The 19006-nt window shown below is 35.7% G+C and overlaps 1 protein-coding gene across 11 annotated transcripts in view; it reads left to right on the plus strand.

The window, feature by feature from the left end:
* ADGRB3 (adhesion G protein-coupled receptor B3) overlaps positions 1-19006 on the plus strand; it is a 458541-nt gene that overhangs the window by 406372 nt on the left and 33163 nt on the right. For all 11 annotated transcript variants that reach the window (XM_032104724.1, XM_032104729.1, XM_032104733.1 and 8 more), the window contains 4 exons: positions 8458-8608; positions 9173-9242; positions 14014-14080; positions 16199-16284. In XM_032104724.1, coding sequence (XP_031960615.1) covers positions 8458-8608; positions 9173-9242; positions 14014-14080; positions 16199-16284 — 374 coding nt within the window. The remainder of the gene's footprint in view (positions 1-8457; positions 8609-9172; positions 9243-14013; positions 14081-16198; positions 16285-19006) is intronic.

The following is a 19006-nucleotide window of genomic DNA, read 5'->3' on the forward strand; positions in this document are numbered from 1 at the left end:
CTCACACAGCCCCCATCTCAAACTTTTAAATAAATTAAAGCTAGGAAGACTCAGGACCTTTGGAACATGAGTTGCTCATTGTGCTAATTGACTACTGGCTCTTGTATTCTCTATTCTTCTCCAAACGGGTATAGCCATATAGCTAATGCAGACAAGTATTTCTACTTGCAAAAACCCAAAGAGAGATTTAAAAAGCTGAATATCTTTATGTAGTAAGCTGAAGTGATTATACAGCACATCATATGTTACAGTCAAACAGCTTTTTCTTCACTGTTAATGTAGTTGTCTCATTATTATATCTCTTCAAACCTGCCAAGAACATTTGTCTTCATTTAAGAGAGCACACCCCACATTCCATATTTTAAAATTAAAGGAATATGGAATTTTCAGAGCCTAGAAACAGTCCCTGAGAAACAACCTGAAAACCAAAGTGTAATAACATCAGGGAAGCTTTTTTATTATTGATCCATAATCTATACCTTAATTTGCATAGTTCCCAAGTAAATAGAAGTGTTTCTGACAGCCCAGTAGAAGCACTCTGACAGCCAGCATGCATTTTCTTTTCTCCTCTGAGTCACACCCAGTTGCAGAGACTTTTCAGGCCAAACTGTGCATTCATCGATATGAATGCAGTCTCTTCTGTTCACACTGCACCTTCAGTTCTGCTTCTATATTGCTGTTATCTGCAATGATGTACAAAAACATAACTAATTTTTCAATGGTGTTCAGAGACCAGGTTGATTTTGCTTGCCCATCAATTCAAAAAACAAATCTATATTTTATCCACAAATCTATATTTTATCCTTCTTTAAATAATAAATCTTTCAGACTTGGTAATGCAAAACCTCACAAAGCTATTTTTATAGAGAAATTTTTCAAGATAGCATCAATTTCAATTTAATTTTTTAATTCTCATTCCTCAGTAGCTCAGTAATGAAGCAGTTGTTTTGAGAAAGCATACCAGTGATTTCCACTTTTTTACCTAAACTGAGCATTATCACTTTGTTTTGTTTAAAAAAAAGAAAAAAGCCAAAAAAAAAACCCACCACCAAGAAAAAAAAGACAATTAGGAAACGGTCTTCTCTGGCACAGGGAAGCATCACTATTACAACACTGTGATAGCAATTTGAGACTAATTAGTCAGGAAGGAATTGAAAAACTTTTATATAAACTGATTTTATGCCTTAGAGTTTTAAAGGGCTTCTTATTTTCTTTTATATCTGCCTGTAAACCTCTTGTTCTGAGCTTCAAAAACTTCAAAACACACTTATTTGAGGTCACAGTTAAAATATTGTTATTTTGTCCTGACAGAGCTGATGTTTACCTTGTTTAAAGTGTTTAGCATCAAAGCCAATAAAACAAATTCATGATGTGAAGTAGGCCAAATTCACTTACCAGAAAAAATGCTCATCCAATACTTTGTAAACATTTAAAGTACTTAAGATGAGAAGCGAGATCACAAGCCTCTGCTCATGCACCTTTCCTCCCTTATTCTATAGGTGTAACATCCAGTATAAAACCCACTTAAATTAATGGGAGTCTTTCCACTGACTTCTGAATTAATCCTATAAACAAATAGAGGATCCTATTCCTTCATTTCCTGCCTGCCCAGAAAAATTTACATCTTCACAGCACAAAGGCAGAAAGGGAAGAGATTCTGTTGCCAGGTTTTGTAATCGAAGAAATTAAATTGCCTCTGAGTAACCTGTTCTGTGATACTGCTTGTTCAGACCTCATTTGCTTAAATATAACCTGGCAATAACAATCCAAACCAGGAGGAGGACTGAAATGAGTATGAGTGTAAGGAAATTGTATGAGAACTGTATTCCACCTGGCTTTCAATTTACTGTAGGCATGTCACCAAGAAAGCAATTCCAAGTTAAACAATAAAAACTTGAGCTTTGAACCGACAGTCTCCAGAGAATGTGGTAAACAACATGGAATGAATTTTACTGTCTCATATATTAGTCATAGCTCAGCATAATATGAATTATCCAGCTGGACTTCTTGCCTCTATCCAGCCTAGTCACCAAAATGAGCCACAAATATTTCTGTAGTCCCAAGGCAAATTAGCACAGCATGGCTTCCATCCCATACACCCGAGCCCTCCAGGGCAGGAGGACACTGAGTGCAATCTGACTGTCAGGAAGGGTTCCTGGCCCAGGCCCTCTTTCAGTCTCTGTGTGGGCCTGGGCTGGGAGAACAATTTTTGGCTCAGGTCAAAACTGTGCCAAGGAATTCCCTAACAATTTATGCGCATGCCAATGCATAAAGGATACCTTTGCTGTTACTGGTGTAGACATTCTGCCACATGACAGAGTGAGGAAGGTTTGCACATGCAGCTAGCAATTTTAATGGATTCTTTTTCTTGCCAAAAGACAGGAGACTATCCCTTCACATCTAGTTGCTGGAATTATTTTGTACTATGTGTATTATAAGATCTGGAGGAGAATAGGGGCTAGCAGAGGAATTATTTTGAATACAACCCAGCAGTTCTCTATAGACATAACATGAGGGATGCCAAAGTACAGCTATACTGTGAAAGATTTAAGTGCAGAGGTTGTTGATATGAGTGATAGAGGCAACAGCTATTAAGGGAGAACTTTGAAGAAAGGTAACTGCAAAGGGCAGAAGTTAAAAAGAAGGCTCCATATACTTCTAGTGGATCAGATATAAACAGCACTTCTCTTGCTGGGATCTGCACCTGGGAAAAAATGTGAGACATTCTGACTGGTCTTCATAAATAAATGTGAAAAGAGATTGTAAATGCTTTACTCATAGATGAGTAGTTTTTAGAAATACCTTTAAGGTAAATCTAGGTAAAAGAGGAGCAGAAACTGAATTTGTTAGTAAAGTATCTGAAGAGACTTTAGGTGAAAATAGTAAGACAGACATTAAAAGTATAAATGGAAAGCACAAATGCAGAGAAAAAATACAATTCAAACCGTAAGTTTACTTCCAGATTTACTTATACTACTGCAGTAGGATCGCTGTGGTTATATGGTCAGATAAAAGGACAGATTCCAGAAGTGAAGAAAAACAAACCTTAAATCAAAGTAGCAGAACAAATTATATTGCACCCTGACACTCGGTGCATGAAATGGTCCCAAAGTTTAGCAAATGTTGTGATAATTTGCCTATGATACCAAAAAGAAAAGAAGAATAAAATTGGATACTAGAAAAAATTTGCTGTGAGATTGCTGTGCTGTTGATAAAGATGGGAGTGTAATTGTAAAATAAATCAAAGGAACTGTAGAAGGAGCTGGGTCATTTACAGCCAGCTTATATGCTATTTATCAGAACCTAGAAAGGCATCTTGCTTGTTGTGCGTAAACAAAATGATTGAGTAGAAGGACAGAAAATTGGGTGTCCTTAGTTATTACTCATTATCTTTTTGAGGCAGATCACCTAACAACTCTAAGATTACTGCTGTTGCACTGAAAAAGTGACTTGCTTTAAAAATCCAGGTAAAGTCTCCCAGTCACATTGTCTTGTACCACATATAGAATCCTTCAATATAATGATTAACTCCGCATATCTCATCACACAAATGCACATGAAGTCAAATGATAATTATTCTGGGCTATCATGTGAGATATCAGAACAAAATGTAATGAAGTTAAACCATTTGAGTCTGCAACTACTAAGGACAATGGAAAAAAACTTTTAGAAGATCCCTAAATTTTTCTCTGTGTTAATTAAAGAGTTTCATAGCTGTTGGTTGAAAACACAAATAACATTATTTTAGAACAATTATTTCCACTATATTGCTATTTTCAATATCAGTATCAGATTTCCTGAGTTCTTTGCTTGAGCAAGTGGTGTTAGCAGCACTGGAGTCTGCCAAAAGAAAGGAACATGGGATTTTTTAAATGGTATCATCAAAGCTTTATGGTCTCAGCAACATTAATGATCCTGGAAGAAAAACCTGAAAGATTTCAGCTATGATTTCTCAGGCATTTAAGATCCTAAGAGTTTCAAATATGTTTGCAACTGAAGAGGCAGCCTCCCTTGCCATATTTTTTCTCATTGAAAATCTGTCTCTCTTCCAGAAAACCACTCCTGAAAAGAAAGTTCTTGCTTCTTTGCCCCACAGTCTCTGAATGTCCATCTATTTTAACGTCACTTTACTCTCTAAACCAGTATTTAATCTAGCATTCAATATTATCTGACCAATATACTGTCTCCCTATATTCTGACAGTCTGCTGTTCTTGAGGTAAAGATACTGTATTTCCCAAATCAGTTTTAAAATAAGTGATAATAAAGAAATAAAATTCAGAATATTAAGCAGTATTTTCTTTTGTGAATTTACATTTTTGATTTAAAGAAGAAAAAGACACTGTTTGAGAGTTCATGGCTTAAGAATCCCCGAAAGACAATAAAATATACACATTTTGTCATAGGATTACTTTTCTGCTTTTTACTGTGTCCTTGGCATTATCTTTGCTTTGTTTGTTCTTTGTTTCATTTATTCATTATTGTGGTCTTTAAGTGCTGTTTGTGAACTCAGTGCATGATCAGAACATCATAAGAATAGCACCCATTTAATTTTTCTCCTTAGGTTTATCTCCTCAGAGATAAGTCAAGGGCAAGATTACAATCTCTAAGAAATTTTATTATTTAAATGGTTTTCTACTACCTCTCATTTCTACTTCATTAAATAATCCAAGTGGATTTTAGCCCTGTTCATTTTTCTATCACCAGTACAGATTTCATTTTTCATGTTCATTTTCAAATAGCTTTGATTCTTATACTGTTTATCAGGACTCACAAGTTTGTTGAAGGAAAAAGAACCTGTTTCGGGGCAAGAACACAAATCAGGTGTTCTTGCTTCTCTTTGCCTTTGTGTGGAAGACACTGCTATTAAAAAAAAATCCACACATTATTCTGTTAAAAAAATACCATTGTTCTGTTAATAAAACCCAAAACACAACAGCCAGATGCTCAAAGAATACTGATAAATTCTTATTTTGAGGTTACATTTATGACCTACATTTACAGGTCATAAAAAATTATGCATTCTCTACTTTACTCATCATTATTACGTTAAAAATATGAATCACTAGAACACATAGCTTTGAATTTACATTTTTTTTTACATTTCTAAGCTGTGCTTTGGTACATTCATATGAAGTAGGTGTCTTACAAGTATCAGAGAAGTAAATAATTTGATACCTGATGTGTGTTCTTGCTTTCAATAGTATATTGTTTTTTAAAATGGGATGAGTGGTCTTACTTAGATATTCCAGGTAGCTAAACACCTGAGACTCAATTAAAGTTCATGAAACTATGCATTCTGAGGACAGAAGAACTCCCTTCCCCCACTTACAAGTACATATGGAGAGCCAAGAACAAGAGCAATGGGAGGAAGAGGAGGTTAGAGTAACAGTTAAATTAATTTCAGAAGCTTGAAGAAATAGTGAATAAATTAGGCTGTTAAAATTAACTTTGTTGCAGGTTGACAGGTGCTCAGCACAGGTAATTAATTCAGTGAGTTTTAATAAACTAGAATTAGAAGCAAATGCAAAGCATCTCCTAAAGCAATGGGGAAGATGTGTGCCACTATCTCTTGGTGCAGGCAGGCTGATATACTGTGGTTTTCTCTGAGTGATGGGCCACAAGGTTTGAGTGATGCTGCTGCATGTGCAGGAAGGTGAGGGGAGGTGGTGGTCCCTGGCCAAGGAAGAAGAGGAGAGGAAGGAGCAATTGGCAGTAGTCCATAACCTGGTGAGAAAGAAAAAATGCTGATATGTACTTTCTAAAATTAGACATATTCAATGGCCCATTCAATAACAACCTTTGGTAAAAATGAATTTTTGTTTCTATGTGGAAATTGGCTTCCCAGATACAGTGCTTTCCCAGACAGAGCAGCATTGTTTCCCTATTTATTTATCAAAGTGAAAGAATAAGGAAGTACATAAAAGCCAGATTTCCAGTGGGGTATTGGACAACTGTGCTGAGCCCATGGCTGTGTCTGGGAGGGGGCAGTTTTGTTTGCCATGGCTCTCTTGCAGGGAGGGAGGCTGAGATCACTGCAAGCACTGCCTGCACATGAATCTGTCATCACAATCCCACAGCGGTTGTTTGGCGATGTTTTGAGGCTGATTTGCATCTTTCTGATGGCATGTGATGCAAATACACTGTTATATCAGTGATACAGGCTTACTGTTGTTGTTCATTAAAGACCCCTGTCTGCCACTCAGAAGTTAGATATAATCAGCAGTCATACATTCCAGCTAGAGCACAGATTGCTTCTCATAAAACTTGCTGCTGTTTTCTCATTTTGTGCTCAACACAATCATTAACATTTTCATCACAGTTCTCTCTTCCACAGTAGCTGTGTCCACATTTGTCTCAGATTATCATCTTCTCCTTTTTTTCAGTATAGAGGATAAATTATGAATTAAATCCTACGTATGCACTCAAGTCAACCATAAGAGTTCGCAGTGTTTTCACCAAAAAGATCAGGATTTGTTTGTATTTGCATTATTTACAAGGGAAATTGTATATTCACCTTTTTTTTTTGTCAGAGTATGTTTTTATCTATGCAGTTCCTGCATAAAAAATTCTGTACTATTCCTCAAAAGTAATTTTGTTGTCAAATTCTTGCTCCAACAGAACTCTCTAGCTTTTGCAAGAACATTGATAGGAAAGCAAATTAAAATTGCATAGTAGGAATTCATAACGTATGAAGCAGCAGTTAAAGAAAGGACATTTGTGATTTTTCTATTGTACTTATTGTGTGTTTCATTGCAGAACTTTCATTTTAAGTAAGTGGGGTGGAGGGGTTTCATATACAGGAAATACTGCTACTAGTCAGGCTTTAACTGGATAGATTTTATGAATACATATACCTTAGCGACATCTAAACATAAGAATTAATGGCAAAGCCTAGGATGGAATAACTAGTCCATTTTCAAGATCTTCTGGTTTTTTCCAGTTTACATTATTGCTTTTTTTAAATTAACAGTTCTCTTGTATATAATTGTACAGAGCCCCTTTCCTCTGGATTTAAATAGACAATTTGACTCAGGATTTGAAGACAAAGTGTTTGTCACATCTGTAAATTCAAAGCAGGAAATCATTATGTTTTGACTCTTCAAGTGCATAAATTTTTGAAAGTTCAGAGGTTGATGTCAGCTAATACTAATATCAGCTGGTATCAGCTATCAGCTATCAGATATGTATTCCAGATAGCTATTGGAGTTAACCAGCGCAACTGATTACAGAAAAGAATCTGGAAAAATTAACACCATGGAAAATTCAAACCAAAACATATTGGAAAGTTATTAAGAATGTAAAATGAACTAAAAAAGATGCATGGTGTAATATATGGGTATCATATATGTCATATCCTTCCTATCAGCCTTGAATCAATATATGCAATCACCTATATATAAGTAGGAACATACATATTCTCTCCCTAAATAGTTTGCTCAGCTGGGATTTTAGTAAAAAATTTTACCTAGCCTTAATAAAAAGCTAAGTGTAAGGTAGCCATTACATGTGTCTGATGCATAAAGTAATATCTACATTTTTCATTTTTTCATGAATTTACATCATTGATGTTTGGGGTGTGAATTGTTTTTTCTTTTAATCTTAACATAATTTGACACTTTAGATTGTGCTAAGGATAAATTGTGCTAAGGATATTCTCAACATTACTGGTGTGGTTTTGGTTCTGGGGTGCTATGCAGACTGCATTTTATAGCCTGCTACTGGCATTTTAAGCAACAAAGTGGAGGGCAGATCATCATTTATGCCAGGAAGCTCATTTATGTAAGCTACAATGTGAAGTTTAATTAAGGGCTTCAGTGACAAAGGAAAGCCAACTGCATGTGCTCAAAATACTTTTCAGATGACAAATTACTGATACCCATAAAAACAATATCCAGGGTAATTGTTAAGGTTATGATACTTAAACCTGCCTAAAAATATCTAAGGCAGTGTATTCCAAGAGGTTAAAGTTCTATAAAATTTAAATAAAAAATCAAAAAATCAAATTTAGATTTGTAATCAGGGTCTTTCTTCATGGAGGGAAATAAAATTTAACTCGCAATTAGGAGCATTTGTATCCCCACATTTTCTCTGTTCAGCTCAGTGTGATTTTATAATCAGTAATTTTGTAACTGGTTTACCAGAATGGCTTTGCAATGATCCCTGGTCAAAGTAAATGTGTAGAGAAAAATCTGCTGGAATGATTTATTTTGTGTCTTTGTCCCTGCTCAGAACACTCAGTGTTTGGGAAAACAAGTCAAAACCTCTTCTGCTTAATCCCCATCAACATTTCTCTTTCTTTCTCTCGCTCTTTGTGGCCACCACATCATAAAGGGAGAAAAGGGAGAGTGGATGCTAAGGATAAAGGTCAAGATGATAGAATATGACAACTCTTTGAATTGAAAACAGAAATGAGTGTCCCTAAGTATTCAGCATGAGCTTCTCTTTGCTCCCTGCAGGGCATCTGCACCACAACCACCGCATTTTTACACTTCTTCTTCTTAGCTTCATTCTGTTGGGTTTTGACAGAAGCGTGGCAGTCATATATGGCTGTTACTGGAAAAATTAGGACACGGCTCATAAGGAAGCGTTTCTTGTGCCTTGGATGGGGTAAGTCAGTAAAACTAATTTCCTAAGAATCATTGGAATGAAACATTTAATGCAGTGGCAATGTCAAGAATATCATCATTTTCTTCAGTAAAACTGAAAGATAGTAGACAGCAATGTTACTAAAAGGAAAACTAGGTTAGAAGCCTTTCCACTGTATCTCAGGCTCAAGGTATGCTGATGTGTATCGTACCATTCGTTTATAAATATATTTTAATAAAATTTTAGAAGATTTTCAGCAAAGTACTGTAATATCAAGAAATCAAAATAAAACAAGAAAAAAACACTCTCTGAATATTCATGAAACCTCCTTCTAGTTAAGACCTGTCAAATGTACCAGTAATTTAGCTACATCAAAGTGGTACACTGTGGGCAGAAAACAGTGTCCTCCTCCCTGCCAGTGCTTTAGAAAAACAAATCCTACAATAGCAATGTGCTTCATTAAATAATTCATTCCATGTAAAATTGTCCATTTTGCATTAGCTTGCCCTGTCATTTTTTTGTCCAGGCAGAACAACAATATTTTACTCAGCATCTGATGATTATTACTGTTTTGGTTTTTTTCAGGACTGCCAGCATTAGTGGTTGCAATATCAATAGGCTTTACCAAGACAAAAGGATATGGAACAGCTCACTAGTAAGTCAATCTGAAATGATAAATTATGTTTTTAATTACCAAGATTGTCATATCCATCAACTGCATAGCACACTCTAAAGGCTCTACAGGTATCCATTCGCACTTGGAATTGCCCTAAGAGTCACTGAGTGATCTACAAAAGAACTTAGAGAAAACAGCATGTCAGTCTTGGAATGAGCTCAGCAAAGCACCAGGAATCCTAGATTTTGTTTGAGATTTTGAAATAGTAAACTTTTAAGGAACATTGATCATTAGATACACTTAGACACCTAACATTTATGTAGATTTACAAAAGAGAATTTTAAATGTTATGGGTAGCCTTTGCCAGCCTTTAAACATGTCCAAAACTGTACTGGCAAGAGTCTCTTTGGCACTCAGGTTTCTGCGCACCAAGCAAGTACCTCAACTTTAATGCCGCTGAGCAGCTTGGAGCCAAAGCCCTTCAAACATCTCAAAACAGTTCTCCCATCCATCCTTTCTGTCTCCTGGACACCCTAATCCAGCCCATTTCCTGGGCTGTGCTGTATTTGAGAGACAGAAAGGAGGAAATCTGTGTGCTTCATTTAGTCTCAACTAATGCAGGTCCTGTTTAGCCACCTAGCTGGTTCCAGTGTGTATTTAGCGCCTCGGAAAATTAACTCCTCAGAGAGGCTGCCCTTCGGTCTTCTGATGAAGAAGGAGCTGGGCCTTCCTTCTGCCGGTGGTGTGCTCCAACCACCATTATGTATGCAAGAGTGTGTTTTCTTTGGGCAGCCTGTTTGGAGCTCTCCTCACGTTGCCTAAGAAATTGAGTGTGCATCTGGACAGAAAGAGAGGAAATATGACTCTGTAGACTGGCAATGAGGGCATTCATCAGAGATGTGGATGAGTTAGGTCAAGTCCTTGCTTCAATGAATATTTAATTATTCTCCTTAGCATCATCACTGGGTGAGATCAGGATTCCCCTTCCCTTCCTTGTATGTCTCACCATCTTGGCACTTCAGCTCTGGGTGGGTAAGAATTCAAAACCAAATCTCCTTCTGAGTACTGGCTCCAACCACTAAGCTCTGTAGTTTTAAACTGTGACAATGTGCATCTTGAGTTTTTTAATGAGGAATGTCTTATGTAACTGAAATGCTTAATTGCACTTAGAGCTGGCAAGTGCAACAGTGGTCTTAGCCCTCTTTTGAAGGTTATGTTGAGAACCAACTCTTCTGATTTTTTTTTTTTTTTAACTATGTACTCATCTTGCTGTCTTTTTTTATTATTTAGTCCTTGAACCACAACTGGAAAACTATTTAGGCTGTGAGAATTACAAATCACAAAATAACAATGTCCAGACCCCACTGGGGATGTAGCTCTGTCCCTTGCAGGATTAATCCCATTACATTTGCTCTACTGAATTCATTCATGTGTGAGGACTTGCTTTAGTTAACATTGCTTCCTGCTTCCTTCCTGGACTGAATGCATTTTTAAAAGAGGATATTCTGAAATACTCAGACAAAGCAACAAATCATTCATTAAGAGTAACCTGGAAAGTAAAAAAGAGCGGGTTTCTGTACATGTAACAGCTCTTCTCCCAGGATCCAAATCCAGCTGACATGGTACTGTGGGAGAAAAGAACAAATGAAGGCATACAAGGGACAAATAGAACCATAATTCAGCTTTCTCATCTTTTTGGAAATACGTTTTCTTTGCATTTGACATCAGAATTACATAAGGAAAACAGTGAAGACAAGGAATGGAGATTTCCTCCTCCATCACCAGCTGATGTGCTGTCCCACTCCAGAAGGCAGCAAAGAATTGTATCTCATGACAACTGCTGGGCAGTGTAAAAGCAGAGCTCCTGTCCTGCTCCTCCCACCATAACTAAAGCACTTGTGTAAGGTTTTTAATTGCTTACACTATATTTTGCCTATTTGGCTGCAGTCAATTACACACATGCTGCTGTCAGAAACATGCCCTGTTGCAAACTATTCATGGTCTGTAAGATGCTCATTTTGAAAATGAAGCTTTTAAATGGAGAACATTAAAAGTGAAAATTAAGGAATTAATTCCGGTTCCATAATCCCACACATGAAGAGATTCATGGAAAGGGAGAAGGTCCAAGAATCTTTGCAGCACCTCTCAATTTTGTATGGTATATGTATGATGAGAGTGCTTGAATTGTTCACATTGGAGCCGTTTCTGTGATCATCAGACTCTGATTTCTGTCTTTTTTCTGAGTCCAAATTATTAGATGGTTCAATTGCTGTATTTTTAAAACTACATAAGGAAAATATTTCACCCAGACACTTTTAGTGATAGAGATACAGAAGCTGAAGGGATTTCCTAAATCAGAGACAAGTTTTTAGATATTTCAGGTTATCTGGAAAAGATTAGTGTGTCTGAAAGCTTAATAGCTTTTTCCAGCCATTTCTATAATAAATATTGTTGCTATCTCTTTTTAGAAAATCAGAGCTATGAAAGCACCACTACTAAAACTTATAGTTAATAAACCTGTGTGAACTGCTCATGTTAACATAGAGTGCGGATAAGTTCTAGGAATTTATTGCATCAGCAAAAATTAAAACTCTGTCATAGTCACGATCTTGCCATGCTCTCTTAAGAGAAGGAACCAATCTCCTGGAGAGCATCAAAAAACTCGCAAAATGTACAGGACACAGGAGCAAGTGTACAGATGCTTCATCACTCAGCAGAATTTTATGACCATGTAACATGGTCCCATAAAGCCACCAGTGGCTGCTCTTAACACTAATCAATTTATATGGTTTTCTGCTATGTGCACATCAGGGAGAAAGAAGACAGAACAAGAGAACAAAATAAAAACAACTATAAAGCACAGGGGAAAAAAAAGCTATCAGAACAAAGGAAGAGGAGAAGGAAAAAATAGTAAAAAATTGGAAAGAATTGCCTTTTGGTGTAGGAAGGCACCTGAAAATCTGTCTTCAGAAAGTCTTCAACAGAAGATTGAGGAAAAATGAATTTCAGTCATCAACTAGGAAATGTTGAGTACATTGCAATAAGATGTCACACATTGGTGAAAATCCAGATTGTTGAAAATTCAGGTTGTGTAAAAAAGAGGCTAAGTGTAAAAAAGGACAACCTCTACATTTTTTTCCCATCTCTGCCTCTAAATGGAAATCACTCTTTTGAACAGCCATTTACAACATGGAAATGGGAAGGAACAATTCTCCCTTGGTCTCAAAAAGTTTTGTGTTAGAAACTGATTTTTATTTTTTATTAAGAAAAAACCTGTCATTGACCCTTTTTTCAACACAGGCAACTGAAATTACTTTCAAACTACAATACATCAACTATTTTTATGAACTGATGCTTCTGTCTCCCAATAAACATGAAAAATTTAATTACAAGTCCTAATTACTCAGAGTGGGTCATCTTCACTAAGTTTAAAAGTTCATACTGGTGAGGAAGTGCACTACGAATGCATTTCCCCCTCTCAGAAGTCTGTCTTCCCAGACTGACAATAATAACCTAGCTTTTGAAAAAATAGTAAGAAAAACTGCAGAAATTTTGAAAGCATTTTTCTTTGACATTGCAAAAATAAATTGAACATTAGTGTTGTATTTGATTTTTGAGGTAGGATGTAAAATAGCTTGGCATGTATTACCTTTTCAACAGTGAAGCAGATAGGAAGTATTTGCATCCATTTATCATTCCAGAATTTAGAACACTGGTGCAGTTGGGTTCATGTGACAGTTTTCAGATGGCTTCACTGCAATGGAAAACGCTTTTATTCTTTGCAGTGAGAATACCAGCCCTAGCAGACCATTAATATTATGATGTGCTTGCATTTGTTTTACTTGGATTTTAAAAGTAAAAACCCAGTACTGGAAAATAAAGAAGATATGTGTGATTCTGATGTGAATGTTTCTGCATGTGAAATCCAAGTAAATTATTTGAATGTATACACTTGAGTTTCCTTATATGTAGGTGTGATCATGCATTCAAATAAACATGCTGTTCTTTGAATGCGTAATCACTGGGAAAATAGCACAGCTGCATTTACTTCAGTGGGTGAAGCTCCTGATCTTTTGCAGATATGAAAAGCTTTACATCATAGTATATCAAATATTTAGAATTTGATTCTGTAAGTGTTCTGTGTTTGGAAATCTGATGGTTTTCAGTGAAAGCCCTGATGCAGAATGACAAACTCTCTGAGATTAGGAGGTCTCCAGAAAATACAGTTTTCAGATGCTTTAAAATATACATTTAAATTGTTTGCAAAATATTACAGGGAATGCAGAACAGTTAGATCATATATGATTTTTCTCTAAGGGAAATATTGTCTTTAAGGTGTAGTTCTAGTAGCAATTATTAAATGACAGGATATGCAGAAACCTGTTTCTTTCTGAAGTTCTTTATTACATGTACTTGACCATTTCATCACTTTGAAGTATAGAAGTATCAGATATGGTAAGCTAGAAATGTTTCTAGATACCTACTTGGCAAGACCTGTTCATTTAACTCATCATACATGGTTAGAGGAGATTCAATAAATATTTGCGGACTTATTTTCTCTTTTGCTTTTTGTACATTTTAGGCATTTCAGTTTATGTATAACTCACATTAAAGATTTTTAACTGTTAACCTCTGGTAATGGAAATATCTTTCAGCTCTCTACCTCATATCAACAAAGCAATTATTTTTTGTGTGTGCATATGAATCTCATACATCGGAAAAACATGCTGTAGTGATTAGTAATGCTTTCTTGACAATGTGTTATACTTATTTTTAATTTGTGTTAGTTCTTCTCTAATGTTCTTTCCAGCTGCTGGCTGTCTCTGGAAGGAGGGCTACTTTATGCTTTCGTTGGACCTGCAGCTGCTGTTGTCTTGGTAAACATTAAAATAATTTCCAGTATTTTTGTATGAAATGATAGAAAGTGCCATTTCAATTATAAAAGCTTAGCTATAAAGTAACATTGCATTTTGCTGTAAATACTGAGATCACTGTTGTTTAATATACCTTTGGTATTTTGAATGCATGATTCATTTGATTATATCACTTCTTTATATCAATTATCTCTCCATGTTTACACAGTAAGCTATGAAAGAATAATGTACTGATTAGTGGCACAGAAAACTTGTTACAGGCATCACTGAGTTATTATCAGCAGCATCTACGCAATTGTCACTGCCTTGTGAAACTCAGTGACAGTCTTGATAGAGTGCTGCTTGACAGTGGATTGCTGTGCCAGCAAAAGCAACAGGAGTGGAACCTGCCAGCGAGTTCTCCATGGCTACTGCTTTTGAACGCAAAGAAAAAAATTGTCATAGCTGGGAAATGTTACTCATTTGTGTATTAATCTTCCACATCTCTGGACATGCATTTAGGTGTGGGATTCATTTCTGCTTAATTGTAGACATCTGCAATGTAGATTTCTGCATCTAAGCTAGTTACCCCAGCCATATTTCATTGTCAGTGAAGAAAAAAACATATTTTTAGAGATCAAACCATCAGAGGTATTTCAGATGTCTACTTCAGGGTAAGATGAATTACATCCTACCTGTGCCATCAGCTATCAGTCATCTGCTCTGCAGTCTGTATGGATGTTTTACAACAATTTATTTAGCATTTTTCCCTTACAGATTTTGAATCCAAAAATTTTGTACTATGATAACTCTATCAGCACTGGTTATTTCTGATTTTCTCTTGTAAAAAGGAATCAGTCTTACTAGTGATCAAAGATATAGCTATTCAGCTACGTGAATTTTCCTGAAATGGATGTTTACTACTCCCATAGAGTTTGTCTCATCATTGCCTGGAGTCAAGCCAGGATCCTTTTGTACAACTCACAGTCTCTGTCACGGCAGAGGAGCCAAGGATGTTTACAAAAAGCCAGTTATAATTTTCACATGGAAGTAACTGTATGTTCTCTGTTTAATTGGCAAGTCTTTGTTCGGAGATGTTTGAAGTTCACAGTCGCATTTTGCCCTACCATTAGCTGGTAGCTGTGGAAGGAGCTGTTCCATGCAGCCACTTAAGCCTAAGCATATGAAGCCAAAGAATTATATAACATCAGCTGAAAAATGTTAATGCTGAAAATAGAGTTGAAAAAGAATTGGCAGGGCAGACTAGTAACAATTAGGTATTTTGGCACAAGAATTGGAAAACCAGTTTGAAAAGAAAAAAGGATTATCCTTTCCTAATAAATAAAAAAAGGAGCATTTATTTAATAGATTCAAAAATTGGTATTACCTATTTTCAGGGCCATGAAGAGACAGGTTCGTAGAGTTCAGTTCAATAATACAAATGGATAATAACAGTCATTAAGTTGTCCATTAAATGCCATTAGTATGTCCATTAAGAGCCAAAGTCCAACTGCTGAAACACTAATGTTTTTTCGGTTAGATCTTCAACCCATGTATGTGATCATAACACCATTTACTTTAATGGAGCTAAACAGACATCCCAGAAATTCTTCTGGCCCACAAAAATAGTAAATTGCAGCCAAACAAGGCTCAAAACTGACATTTTGGTGAATGACATAGGCAGTGATTAATGTGCAGGAAGTTATGGAAAACCACAGCCTGGTTCTGCGTAAGTGGGAACACACACATGGACCATAATTGTTTAAAAAGAAGCTATGCTCTGACTTGCTCTTCCCTGTGCAGAGAACTCAAATTGCAGTGGTTTTCCTGGAATAGGATATATTGTTGCAATGAAAACTGACAAAATATTAAAGTTATCTTACTCAAGCTTCTGGCCATCAGACATGTACACATAAATAGCTTGACATCAGGCATAATTCAAGGTTCAAAAGCGAGCCAGTTGCAGGGTGTGTGTATATGTCACCTTTCTGAGAATATGACCTTTTGGTCACTACACGATTTCTGAAGGAATACTCAGAAATGTAAGAGGAGGCATTTTGCAGGCCTGTAGTACAATACGGCCAGGATGCAATATTTTCTTTTAGGCACTGAAAGATCAACTGTTTGTTTTCTGTTTGACAGGTCAACATGGTGATTGGCATTTTGGTATTTAATAAACTTGTTTCCAGAGATGGAATCCTAGATAAAAAACTCAAACACAGAGCGGGGTAAGCAACCACTGGATTATTTTAAAGCATATTAAAATTGTATCACCAATTTTCAATTACAGATATTCACCAAAAAAGCTTTTGATTGTGCTGTGAACTTTTATATCAGTGTAACGTGTTTCTAACAGATTCCATTAATCTCAAAAGCTGCTGTTGCGTTACCCTGAGGGAATGCAACTAAACAAACTAAATATAATAAAACACAAGTACAACAGTATTAAGTTAATAAGAATGAGGCTTAAACAAATCTGAGCAGAGTTTTCACAAGATGGTTACATGTGTAAAGCTGTTGCATCTAGGAAAACAGTTTTATGAACTGTGTGCACTGAAGGAACTGATTGGTTTTGTCTAGCTGTCAAATTTAATTACTGTGGCAATAAATGTTATTCATTTGTGTTAACTGTTATATATTTTATAACAATATGTCCCTTACTTAGGTCAATGTTATTCTGCCATTTTGTCTACATTAAGAATTTGCCTTTGTTCTTATATCCACGTAACATCTACATAGGTGTATTTTCTAAATTAGTGTAAAAGAACATCAAAGTAAAAAAACGCCCATGGTTTAAGATTTAAAAAAGAAAAAGGAAAAGGTAAATGTTTCTTATTGATTATTTACTTGAATTTACATTAAAATTCTATTATCATGAGAAGAAAAGATTATGACAGTGGTGGTATCAGAAACTTTTTTCAGTGGGTGAAAATGAAGTACTGCAGCAGCAAACCTAGATTACTTGCATATTGGAGAAAAATATTTCAGAACTGCATCATCACCTTCTTAATGCTTATGAAAGTATATTTAAACTTTGAATAATGATTTTTTGCAGCTATATTTTCATGTATTGTATTTTGGGCCAGGTTGTAGTTTAACTTCACCAGTATCTGAATTTCTAACAATGATAAACAATGGTATCTCCATTTTACTATGTATTGCTGCTATGGGTAAATTTCTTGCAGTTTCACTTTTAATTATTTTACCATGTAACTAACAGTAGCATTTCTAATAAGTTAGATGAGTACTCTTATGCTTCAGCTGGTGTGATTTGCATTTCATATGAATTCAATTAAGTCTTTCTGGTTTTCAGTTCTTCCACCATTTTGACAAACGTTCTAAACCCTGTAATTCCATTTCTTCTGTTTTCATATTTTTCATTAGAAAGTATTAATTTCATTACCTTACTTTTGTCTACATTCCTCCATTGCATTCTTAACTCTGTAACAGCACTAGTGAAATCTGGAATAGTATAAAACTACCCAAATTATTTCAAAAGTAGCAATGACATAGTAATCACTAAATCAAATTCACATATGCTCTAATTCCAGTGATATACGGAGCTGGGAGAGCCACAGGTTTGGCTTTGTACATTTTGCAAGGATATTCAATTTAGATTTAACTGCCTTTTTTTTTTTTCCCAGCTACTCAGTTGTTGGCTATAGAAATCTATTTGCTTATACTTTATTTTCCTGATGAAACAAATAACTCACTTTCTAATCGTGCAACTTAGTAAAGAAGTATTTTATTTTAAAATAATCTAACTTTAAAACAAATGGCTAAAGAATCAGAGATTGTTCTGTTAGAAATAATCCAGATATTTTGGGAAAAGATGTAGATACCCTAATGAGAAACAATCTTGCCTTGTGTGATATTATGAGATGGTGGCTTGGCAACAGCATTCCTTGATACTACTTGGCAGATGACATCTCTTGAGTCATTCTTTGGGGCATAGAAATTGGTTCATCATTTGATCTCCTCTAGAAAGGTGATTGTTGCTCATTTCTGAAGCATCTTTTGCCAGCCATGCTAAGGAAGACAACTTCATTCTTCCTGGCAAACATTGAACCTATATTTGTCAAAAGTTCAGTCAAAAGTTCAGCTCCAGGATTTAAAACAAGTGAATGGGGCAAAATATACTAACTCCATATGCTTTTTACCACCTTAATAAGCATATGGAGAATCAACAAGTGGTAAAAAATATGTTGATGGATCTCAATCATGATCTCAATCCTTTTCCTAGTAAAAGAGGAAGAATATGCAAATGCCCAGGCTGAAAATTTGCATTCGGCTTATACGCACATAAAGTTCTATTATTATTGGCAAGATCCAGAGCAGTTTTGTAGAGGTAAAGAGAATAATCCTGTCTAATAATGCTGAAGCACTGCCAGGCAAAGACAGAAAGTACTTTTGCAAGCTTAGTTTATACTTACCCAAGGCATTTCTCTAGTTCATTCTTTAATCTATATTTTTAATTGATGCCAACTGAAGTGGATTCACTGAGTTATTTTCTCACCCCAAAATTGTCTTATAAAAGATCGTGGTTCTCACTGGTTTCTTATGGAAGAAACTGCCTTTTTATGGGAAATATACTGCACTTTTTAGTGGAAAATCATCATTTGTTTTATCAAAGTGGAAAACACTGGATTTCAATGTTGTTTTGGGCAGTATGTTAGAAGTCTTGTGTGTGCTGGATTTGGCAATAGCAAAAAGTTCAGTTGGTTGAAATAACTGGGAAAAAACCCAAAATGTTACTTATCTTCACCCTGCTTACCACTTTACAGCTGGAAATAGGTAAAACATCCTTCCTGTCAGCTATATCACATCTTGGTCATCTACAGTTATTCCTGGTTCTGATAGCAGAAAGAGAAGGAATAGGAAAAATAGGAAAATTTATTTAGTTGATTCAAGAAGCTAAATGCATGCTGTATGGAAAAGAAAACTTAAATT

Source organism: Corvus moneduloides, chromosome 3 (assembly GCF_009650955.1).
Source record: "Corvus moneduloides isolate bCorMon1 chromosome 3, bCorMon1.pri, whole genome shotgun sequence".
NCBI lineage: Eukaryota > Metazoa > Chordata > Aves > Passeriformes > Corvidae > Corvus > Corvus moneduloides.